This window comes from Euprymna scolopes, chromosome 30 (genome assembly GCF_053919585.1).
Source record: "Euprymna scolopes isolate OS-2025 chromosome 30, ASM5391958v1, whole genome shotgun sequence".
In the NCBI taxonomy this organism is placed as follows: Eukaryota; Metazoa; Mollusca; class Cephalopoda; order Sepiida; family Sepiolidae; genus Euprymna; species Euprymna scolopes.
The window spans coordinates 15404539-15416442 of NC_136511.1; the positions used below are offsets into that span (position 1 = coordinate 15404539).

General features: G+C 34.4%; 1 protein-coding gene across 1 annotated transcript in view; it reads left to right on the forward strand.

The window, feature by feature from the left end:
• Nucleotides 1-10077, forward strand: part of LOC145254656 (uncharacterized) — an 88654-nt gene extending 78577 nt beyond the window's left edge. The window contains exons 3-6 of the mRNA XM_080113306.1: nucleotides 874-970; nucleotides 5000-5101; nucleotides 8187-8348; nucleotides 9760-10077. Of these exons, the coding sequence (XP_079969432.1) occupies nucleotides 874-970; nucleotides 5000-5101; nucleotides 8187-8348; nucleotides 9760-9966 (568 nt within the window). The 3' untranslated portion in view covers nucleotides 9967-10077. The remainder of the gene's footprint in view (nucleotides 1-873; nucleotides 971-4999; nucleotides 5102-8186; nucleotides 8349-9759) is intronic.
• The last annotated feature ends 1827 nt before the right edge of the window (nucleotides 10078-11904 follow it).

Below are 11904 nucleotides of genomic sequence, written 5' to 3' on the forward strand. Positions count from 1 at the left end.
AAACAGGACTGTATGTCGATGACTACAAATATATATATTTTTAAAGTTTGTTTTTGAAATGTTGTTACTTTCAATGTATACCGTTTTTGTTTAACAGGTCAAGATTGTTATTTTAAAACCATTCACCGTTAATTTTGAGTTAAGCTCAATGTGTCTATTTAATAGGGACAAAGCATATAGAGCATATATAGTGCAATATACATTCAGGTTTGAGATGTTCAAAACTCGGGACTAATAAATACAACGAGGTTGTTAGATAGTGCTCGATAATAAGAGAAAAATACTTTTTATTTAAGGGTAAGCAGTTACATATGGTCGCTACAGTCATCTGTTTCAGTCAATGAGACTTCCTTAGGCGACCTTGAACCCATCGACGCCACCTGTTTGTAGCGACCATATGTAACTGTTTACCCTCAATAAAATATATATATAGACATATATATATAATGAAAAGAAATCAAGACTAAATTAAAATTTAGAAATAAATTTATTGTTCGACAGAATACTCTTTTCCTTATACAATATGTGCATTCATCCTGCCAGAAGTGAAGACTATTATTTCGAAGTTGAAGCGGATCAAAATAGTACTTGGCCTTCGGGACAAGATGAAAGTGTAGTATCTGTTCTTCAGATGCTGCACTTCAATTTCTTGTTCTGTCAGTGGAGGAGAAATCCTTCACGACTGAGACAATTTTTATTTTTGTTCCTTTTCTCCACGTTAAAAAACGACCCTGGTGTCTAACTCTGTCCCGTGGGGAGGCATTGTAAATAGGAATAAAATTAAGACAAAAAAAAAGCTCATCTATTTTGTTTAATAAAATAAGTGACAATAATCGATTTCTACACTTCTGCTATTCTTTCTGTTTATTCCAGTTACACATTCCACTGCAATGTTGACTGCGGCATCCTTTTCCTTTGTGTCGCAGACAGTGACATGGGAAAACCAGCGCCTCATTCTTGCCTGGCTGAAGTAAGAATTATTAAAAAAAAAAAAAAAATTTTCTTACCTTTTTTCAAAATTTCATATCTGTTAACCAAGCCCATCAGTAATGACGCCATTTTTTAAAAACATTTTGTAACGTTAAAACCCATTTTTCAAAAATAATACTCTTCATTTGTTTTTCTGATTAAAATTTTTTTTTTTTATTCAATTAAAGTTGTAATTCATATTATTTGGATTCATTAGACGAATGTTCTCATCTTGAACGTTGTGTTCGATTTGATCTTCTTCAGGCAAATCTTGTTGAACTCAGAAATGTTTCTATCGCACTCGACAATTCCCATCTTTGATTATTTGGATTCTTCAGACTAATGTTCTCATCTTGATGTGATTCGCAAACGTTTTAGCTGATGTGACCTTCTTTAGGTGTCTCTCGTTGAATTTGGGAATCTTTCTGCACAAAATTTATGGGCACCTTTTAATAGAAATGCTATAATGAAAGCCATGTGCCTTCTTGAATACTGTTAAGATGGCTGACTTTATCTTGTCTGTATGTCATTAATTAAACATCTGATTAAATAACCAAGCTTCTACCTTTACATCATCAACGTTCTGATCCTCATCTAGCATCAATTAAAATGAATGGCTCTCATCTTGGGGAGCCTCAAGTTTTGACAAGCTTCTGGGCTTGATCTTTACTCCTGATCTTAAATGGAACACGTACATCAAATCTGTTGCCAAGGCTGCTGGAAAAATAGTCGGATCCTTCTATCGATCCAGTAGATCTCACTGCTGATGCAATTCTCTATCTATATAAGAGCCAGGTATGTCCAAGGATGGAATACTGTTGCTACATCTGGACAGGAGCTGCAAGAAAGGACTTGTCTTGCCTTGATAGAGTTCAAAATAGACTTTGTAGCCTTGTAGGAGATGTCCTTTTCTCTTCGCTGCAACCTCTATCTCACAGAAGAGATGTTGCAGGTTTGTCTCTGCTTTATCGTTATTTTCATGTTGATCCGAAAGGTTTTTTTTTTTTTTACATAGGCATTAAGGAATTATTGATAGTGTTTTCAGCTAGATGAATGTTTCTTGTGAAAGTTTGGTGAGAGGGGACCATAGACTGAAGCTCAGTCGAACACTTTCCATGAAAATAATGATACACCAGAGACAAACTTGCAACATCTTTTCTGTGAGATAAAGATTGCAGGGAAGAAAAAAAGAATAATTCATAACAATTACTTTAAGTCATAAAACTTTTAAACTAACTAAGCTTAACTAACTGCTGGGAAAGACTGAGTGCCCTCCCACTTTTTGGAGAGACAAAAATATGCTTCCTCATCTCATGCTTGCCGGTGACGAACGGATGTCTGGGGAATTGCATTGTTGCCTTCTTTACCCATATCCCTCTGTAATTGACCAAATCACCTCCCGGCTATGGGGGTAGTGACAACAAAGTGGCAGTTATGTCATATCGTGCCACATAAAAAAGTTTTGAGGTTATTTTTGGCAAATGCTCTTTTAAGTCTCTACCTAGAAAGATGTTTATTAAAGAAAACTCCTAATTTAAATACTCCCGGATGATTTACTGAGTCCGTTATGTGCGTAAAAAGACGTTTTGTTGGTTGTTTCTCAGTTGCTGACTATTGATACTGCAAATGTGCACAAGCTTGCGTTTGTTGGAAATGACATGTGCGAACTGCTTGTTTAACAAATTTGCGCAGGAAAATGTTACTTAAGACGAGCGTAATACCGTTAAAAATAGCGGTACTTGTACAGTTTAATCACAACATTAAAAAAAAATTTCGCTAAATTTGATCAAGTAGTTTTTTTTTTTTTTTTAGAGTGGAAAAACAATTTTTTATGATACTAAGTAGCCATGTTTCGATTTTTAGATGACAAGGAAGAAAGAGAAACTATTATTTAACATGGAAGGGGGTATCGGCGCTTTAGACTGAGTTATCTCCCCATGGTGCCCCCTCCTTTCTTCCTCATGGTCTAAAAATTCAATCCTGGCTCACCATCATAAAAAATTATACCAAAAATGCAATGTTTTGTGATCCAGAATTTATTTTTCTAATTTTTCTATATGGTCATCACGATTTTCAATGCAATTTTGCCAACGATGGACAGTGGCTGTGTATGAGCATCCGGAGTATGATTTGCCATACAGGAGTCATTCCAAATGTAAAGTCTCCTATTTTTGGTCCCCTGATTTATCGGAGAGGTACCTATGTTTTCAGTGCGTCCATGTGTCCCTGCATGTGTCTGTTGTTCCGGACGATTGCCAGATAACCGTCCATTAGTTTTTCCTTGCCATAAATTGTATTTCATTAAATAAATGTTCACAGCAAAAACATTTTTTTTGCAAAAATTCCCAAAAATGCCCCAAATGGCCAAAAAATGACACGTTTTTCCCCATAACTTTTGATCCATCCATTAGATTTTCCTGAAACTTGGCCAAAATATGGAGCCCATTGTTCTTAATATAAATCCAGTATGGGTAACCCTGGCAAAATTCTGGTTCATGTCCCTGGGGACTTTCAGTGCTAAAAACGCCCCTTTTTGTGGTTCTTTTTTCATATTTCTCAACAAAAACTTGATATGTCTGACTATATAGTGGTTTTTTTCATGATGGTCAACTAAAATATTTGTCCTAAGGCATGAAACTGCACCGTTTGTCCATTTTCGCTGGGATTCGGCATTCCCAGCAGCTCAAAAGTGGTCACAAATGCTCTAAAATTGCAATAAATGACACTTTTTACCCCATAACTTCTGCCCCATCCATTAGATTTTTCTGGAACTTGGCGAAAATGTGAAGGCAACGTTGGCCCTTCACACCTCTCACATTCATCATTTCTTCACTATTTTTTGTGGCGTCATCTCACATGCAGCACCAGAAGGGGACAACACATGTGCGGCTTGTTTTGTTTTAAAATAGTCACCAGCATTCTTAATGCACTTTTGCTAGGAATTCAATAATGTGCCTCTGCTTCTGACACATGCCTATGACGGGTTGCTTTCTTGAAGTCTCACACTGTCAATATCTACAACGGAGATGAAAGTTTCAGGTCCTGAGTGTATAAGTTTTGTCATAATAACAATGCAATTTGCAATCCCCTCTAATCCATTCAGATGGAATAAAAAAATAGGAGGCATTACTTTTAGAATACCGCTTGTAGTTTTTGCTAAAGTTTTCTGTGCATTCTGGGGTTTCTTCTAAGTATTGACCTATAGTGAAGTTATGTTTTTGTTTTGTATTTTTTAAATTTCTTGAACAACAAATCTTAAGTATATCTTTATTGAAAAGAAAATATGTACAAAAGGCTTTCAAAAATTAATGCTTCCTAATTTTTATTCCGCCTGAATGGATCAAAAGTTGTTTTTGTTTAGTATATTTTATTTTAAAACTTCTTTATTGACAATTTTTAAAATTTATTTAACAATACATTTATTGACAATTTTTAAATTTATTTAACAATATCTTAATTGACAATTTTTAAATTTATTTAACAATATCTTAATTGACAATTTCTAAATTTATTTAACAATATCTTTATTGACAATTTCTAAATTTCTTTAACAATATCTTTATTGACAATTTCTAAATTTATTTAACAATATCTTAATTGACAATTTTTAAATTTTTTTAATAATATCTTAATTGACAATTTTTTAATTTATTTAACAATATCTTTCTTAACAATTTTTTAAATTTATTCGGGACAAGATCAAAGTGTAGTATCTGTTCTTCAGATGCTGCACTTCAATTTCTTGTTCTCTGTCAGTGGAGGAAAAATCCTTCACGACTGAGACAATTTTTAGTTTTGTTCCTTTTCTCCACGTTAAAAAAAGACCCTGGTGTCTAACTCTGTCCCGTGGGGAGGCATTGTATATTGGAACAATATCTTAATTGGCAATTTTTAAAAATTTATTGAACAATACCTTTTATTGACAATTTTTTTATTTATTTAACAATATCTTTATTGACAAAAAAAAAAAAACAAGCAAAATATAAGGAAGTATTTAATATTTTTTTTTTTTTTTGTTCCCCCATTTTAGATCAAGAAACATTTCCAACGTGGTAATTATGGATCGAGAGCTGTGACCGCTAGTAGCCATGAGCTTGATCAACAGTTTGGTAATGTCTTGATTCAAGAAATGGTAAGTTTATGCAAATTCTTCATTATAATTTATTAAATATTTTTTTTTTTTTTAACCTTTAATTGTCAATTAAATTGTTGATCAGGACAGCATGATGGCATTCAAGTCATGTTTTCAAAAGCTATTTTTGCTTCTACTTTAGAGTTAACTCTGAAATTTCTTTTTTTCTTTCTCACCATATCTTTCAAATTGAAATTCAGGGAATCCTACCTTTTGGACGTTCCTATTTTGAAAATAAATAATTGTTATAATTCTTTTTCTATCCTTTGCAAATGATTCAAATGTTAGTATGTCATTATGGATGATATCGACTACCAGTTGTCAAAATTTCAGCTTTTCACAATTGTTATTTCTAACAAATATTAGGTTTTAAAATGTTGTCCCTTAGTTTTGGACGCTACTGTATAATACATTTTTTCACTTGTTTTGCTGTATTTGTTTATTATATATTGTTGCGGGGCTGGTTGCTCAGAGACAATCGACCCAACAACTAACAAGGTAGACACAGGCAAAAAGGTAAACAGCAAAACGGCAAAGAAGAATGACAGACACAGATTGTTTGGTTAAAGACGAGGGTTCACCTTTTATTTGCAAAGGAAGCTAAAAATCGTCTGATCTGGATGCTGATAGTTCAGAAGGTCACACGTCACTGGAGGCTAAGGTCTAGAGGCTGGAACTGGTACTCTAGACGTAGCGTGGTTTAGGATTGCTCACTGGGTCTGGAATGATCGGGTGGACGTCAGGGTGATCCGGAACGGACGGTGGACACTGAGAATGTGGGGGTCAGTGTTAAGGAACGGACGACACTGAGAATGTAGGGTCAGTGTTAAGAGACGAACGACACTGAGAGCAATGGGGTCAGTGTTAAGGAACGGACAGTCGGTAAGGAGTAAGGTGCAGGCGAGTTTGCAGGCCGGAGGAGCTGGAAAGCACCAAGGGCTGGAAAGGCTGCGAGAATGAGCAGGAAGCCGCTGGAGTGAGTTGAAAGCACTGGAGACTGGGAGTGAAGTTCACTGCTAGTGGGTCTCAGGAAGCAAGCAGTAGTGAATCACATGAGTAGAAAAATTTAGCCCTGATAAGGGCTGGATGTTTAGCCCCTGATAAGGGCTGTTTGAACTGCTGCTGAGATGGCTGCTTCTGCTGCTGCTGGGATTTCTTTGGCTGGTGGATTCGGTCGGCATGACTGGTAGTGTCAGTCATCGCTTCAAGAGCCTCCTCCTACTCCCCCGGCCGAGTCTGGTGCCCCGCCGAAACTGCTTGGTTGGGCCGAGACTGACTGTATTCATTTGGCCAGCATGATGTTAGAGGCGTTGCTCCCAATAAGACAAACGACTCTAATTCTAGAACAAAATTTATGCAATCAAAAGTAGCCTGGGAGTTTGTTGATTCCATTTAATTTAATTTCGTTTAAAAAGTAAAAAGTCAATTCCCTGAATTATTGACGTTTTGTTTGATATATTTGAATTCCGACGTGTGTAAGAGTCAAGGACGGAAAAAAAAGGAAGGTGAATGTGTTCACTGACCCCGGATATGTTCATACGTTTAGCTCGCGTTAGCCTATCGCGTCCTTTGTTTAAGGGAAGGGAAGGTTAAGAGAAGCGAGGGGGGTAGAGAAAGAAATAAAAATGCGGTGATTTTGGAACTATGACAATATATGTCCAAACTTTTCCCGTTTTATTCCTTATATCCACGACAAAAAAAATCAATATATATAATGAACTTTTTCACTTATTTTGCTCTGTTTGTTCATTATGTTAGAACTCCTCAACTTTTTTTTTTTTTTTTTTACATGGGTGTCACCACTTATCAAGGCCCAGAGGCCACTCGAGGATAAGGGTTAATAGGTATACATTAGTCATTGTGATTTTAGCATAGTAAACAGTGGGAATTTTGTAACTTGGATTACTTAGGGGGACGATTCAATTAGAACTTGTTCACATTGGACTTTATCTTTTTTTTTTTTTTCATAGGTATCAACTCATTATCAAGATCAAAGAGGCAACTCAAGGATAAGGGTTAAAGAGTGTACAGTAGAAATTGGACAATATAATAATAATTAGTAATGAAAATTTGTTAAATTTGATAACTTATATGGAACGGCTCATCAAGAACTTATTTACGTTAGACTTGAAGACAATCATATTGTAGTCAGCCGGAAAGCAGGAAAACGGAAGACAATTCCACAGGCGTGCAGTTCTAATAAAAAAGCTTTGTTCATGGAATCTACGTTTAGGTTTAGGCACAGATAAAGTGCTCAAATACGTGACAAATAATCAGTACCATATAATGACCTTTTTCATCTGTTTTGCTGTATTTATTCATTATATATGTTCAAACTATTCGCCTTTTAGTGCTAGAATATGTGATAAAAAATCAGTATATATAATGAACTTTGTTTTCTAATGAGGTTACAAACTTCAGACAGAATTCCTCTCCAAACAGCATTGTGATAACTTGGTCAATTGTTGATTTAGACAGAATGATGGCTTTCATTAAAAATTGCGATTGTTTGTCAAAGACATGGAACAACAGATTATTTCTTTTTAGTTGCGTGCAAGCGACTCTATAAGTCACTCTGTCGGTCGGTCTGTCCGTAACACTTTTGTGCTGGGCCTTTTTGGTTAAGATCAAAGGTCTGTTAATAGATGCTGTTCTTTTGGCCAAGATCAAAGTGGGGTGTCTGTTCTTACATGCTGTACTTATGTTTGTAACTTTGTGATATTAAGTGGGGGATCACTTTTCTGTATTAATTTAATGTAAAATGATCACTCACTTTACAACCAATCAGTCTCAAAGCCATTCAAGTCATTCTCCAGATCATTCAAGTTGTTTTTGAAGGATTCCAGTTATTTTCTAAGCATTCAAGTCATTCTTAAGGTCATTAAAGTCATTCTAAGTTATTTATTTTTTATTTATTTAAGTCATTTCAGCCCATTTTTCGGTCATTTCAGTTTATCTTTAAGAATTTCATGTCAATCCTACATTCACGCATTACACGAGAGCACGTGATTAATGGCTATCGTCCTTGTTCATTTAGTGTTCAATATTCCGAGATATAAAATTTTTTGAATTCTTTCTTTTTTAGGATCGGTTTTCCAAGCCGGGAAATGCTGGTGGTGCGATGGGTGAATTACAATCTCAGGTTGAAGAGGTCAAAGGCATTTTGACGCAGAACATCGAAAAGGTCATGGAAAGAGGAGATAGACTTGATGACTTAATGGACAAGACTTACGAGTTGGAAGAACAGGTAAGAAACTTGTCATTAGCATCATCATCTTCATGTTCTTCATCTTCATGTCATTATCATCTTCATGTTCTTCATCTTCATGTCATCATCATCTTCATGTTCTTCATCTTCATGTCATCATCATCTTCGTGTTCTTCATCTTCATGTCATCATCATCTTCATGTTCTTCATCTTCATGTCATCATCATCTTCATGTTCTTCATCTTCATGTCATCATCATCTTCATGTTCTTCATCTTCATGTCATTATCATCTTCATGTTCTTCATCTTCATGTCATCATCATCTTCATGTTCTTCATCTTCATGTCATTATCATCTTCATGTTCTTCATCTTCATGTCATCATCATCTTCATGTTCTTCATCTTCATGTCATTATCATCTTCATGTTCTTCATCTTCATGTCATTATCATCTTCATGTTCTTCATCTTCATGTCATTATCATCTTCATGTTCTTCATCTTCATGTCATCATCATCTTCATGTTCTTCATCTTCATGTCATCATCATCTTCATGTTCTTCATCTTCATGTCATTATCATCTTCAATATCTTCAATAAATTCATCTTCATAATCTTCTTTATCAATATCTTCATCTTAGCCCTGTCTTTGGGAAATTATAATATGCTGACTACCCTCCTGCAGAGGGTAAAAATACTTCACTGGGCCCACCTGTTGGGCTTGCGTGGCGATTCGTGATGCTTTGGGATGGAATCCTATTGGTTGAGCGACTTATAGGATGGGTTTGAGCTCTTTCCCTTCCCAACACATGACTTTGACCTTTATCCTGGCTAGAAGGGAGTCAGAGGGGTATGTTGTGATCAATCCGCTGGTCAGGTCAAGCCCCAATGTCTACTATTAAAAGCTCAAACTAAACAAACTCATAATTCTAAAACTACAAAAAGAAATCTCAAAATAAATTACACAGAAATCAACAAGACGTTAGAAGGCGCTGGAAGAACGCAAATTCCAACATGGCTGCTAAATTAACGATTTTAAATTCTCCCACTCTTTATCTGTGCCTAAACCTAAATGTAGATTCCATGAACAAAGTTTCTTTCTTAAAATGGCACGCCTGTGAAACTGCCTTCCGTTTGCCTGCTTTCCTGCTGACTACAATATGGCCATCTTCAAGTCCAATGTAAACAAGTTCTTGATGAGCCGTTCCACTTAAGTTAACAAATTTACCAAATTTCCACTACTAACGATTACTACGATCCTGATACTGTACACTCTTTAACCCTTATCCTCGAGTGGTCTCTAGGCCTTGGTAAGTGGTGACTCCTACATCAAAAAAAAAAAAATTAATTCAAGATTTTGGTACTGAAACAAATCTGGTAAAAGATGCTTGCGATTTCCCACTTGACTGTGTATTTTCTCTAATAAGTATTTCCTTTCTTTGTTTCTTTCTAGTCGATTCGCTTCCAGAAGACATCCCGGAAAGTAAGGACCCGATTTTGGTGGAAAAATCTGAAGATGAAAATCATCATGGTGTGCGTGGCTGTTATCGTTGTTCTTGTGTTGATTCTGATCATTCTTTTTTCCACGGGAGTTCTGCCGGTGAAGAGTGACAGCACTACCCCAGCACCTGCAACATCGAAACCTTATGTTGGTTCTTAAAAAACAAAAAATGATTTTAAAATTTGCATTCTTGTAATTTTAGAAATCCATCCAATATTCATTAAATTTGAAAACACAAATGATCATACTTACGTAAGCATGTATATATTTATGTAATACATACATATATATATATATATATATATATATATATATATATATATATCGTATTACAAGTTTGAACGCAAAATGCTATGAATGCCATTTTCAAAATTACAAAGCTATTACTATAATAAGTGTTGTATTTCAGCATTTTACATACATATATATATATATATATATATATATATATATATAATATATATCATTTAAAAAATTTTTTTTTTTTTTTTTTTTTACTTTTGGATTCCTTTGAGATGCGGCTTCATAATTTGTGCATTTATTCTTTTTGTGGACTATCATCCTCATCTTCATCACGTTTCGGACAACTCATCCTCTTGGCCCATGGCACAGTGGATAGAGGCGTTGAGTTTCTACAATTCCAGATGAGCATTGTCTGAAGATAGCGGTTTCAATCTTAGCCAAAGCAGGCCTGAGGATTGGTTGGCCAAAATGTGGTGATATAACAATTATGGAAGACAGTTTGTATATTCATATTTTTGCGTACTGTCATCCCCATCTTTGTTGATGTTTCACCACGTTTCGACCAATTCATCCTCTGGCCTTCTTCAGAGGATAGAAATGCTGAGTGTTGTAATTTATCTTCAGTAATTACGACCTTATATATACTAGCAAAAGTACCTGTCGTTGACTGGGTTCTAAAACAGCCTACAGAAAATGGACTCTGATTTATTAATGATAGGTTATGAAAAGGAAGGGTTGTAAAGAGATAGCTTCGAATTTGGGGGTATCAAAACCAAAGCAAAATATGATGAAAGTAAAAATAAAATAGATAAACCCCATAATTTATTATACCATACCTGTTCACACTGAAACACTTATCACAATATTCTGTGGATCTATATTAAAAAAACCTTGTTAAACTTTGTGACATATTTCCATTCTATGGAGGTCATGTGCGAACGAACACCCCATAATTATATTATACCATATTTCTTCAAATTGAAACATAATTATCAAAGAATACTTATGCAGATAGATATGAAAAGTCTTTATTAAAGTTTGTGCCTATTTCCATTCTATGGACTCCACAATTTATTATACCATCCCTATTTAAGTTAAAACATACTTATTCAAATATTATTATGTATATCTATATAAAAAATACTTGTAAACGTTTTTTTAAAAATTTTTACATTTTTTATGTCCATACTTTGTGGACCAGTACGCGAACGCAGATCCCACAATTTTAATGAACCACTGTTCTGCCAGGTCAAACATAGCCATTCCTGTGTCTTGATACATCTATCATTATATGTAATCAGTTTTTTAAAATAGTCAACCATATAGGAGCCTATTCATGACCAGACACACACACACACACACAGCTTTATATTATATATATAGACGGAAAAGCTTTGAGGGGAAATTTACTAATCAAGGAAAAAGCAAATTCCAAAATCAAATATAAATATTGTTATTTATATCTTAATCCCAACCAAATGAAAAAGCTCAATAGATTCACTGACGATAGTAGAGCTTACGATAAATAATAAGAAACAGATATTTAAAGCAGAAATTTACAAAAAGTTTTTATTATTTGGCAGAATACTCCAAAGCTGGTAGCTGATTTATTTATATATATATATATACATATATATATATATATATATATATATATATTAAGTAATGTGATTTATAATTTAAAAATTTTAAAAATTTTTAAAATTTAAAAATCAAAATTTAATTAAATTAAAAATCAGTTTCATAAGAAGGAACAACAACAAAGTCAAGATAATTGACTTTGTTGTTGTTCCTTCTTATGAAACTGATTTTTAATTTAATTAAATTTTGATTTTTAAATTCAAAAATTTTTTT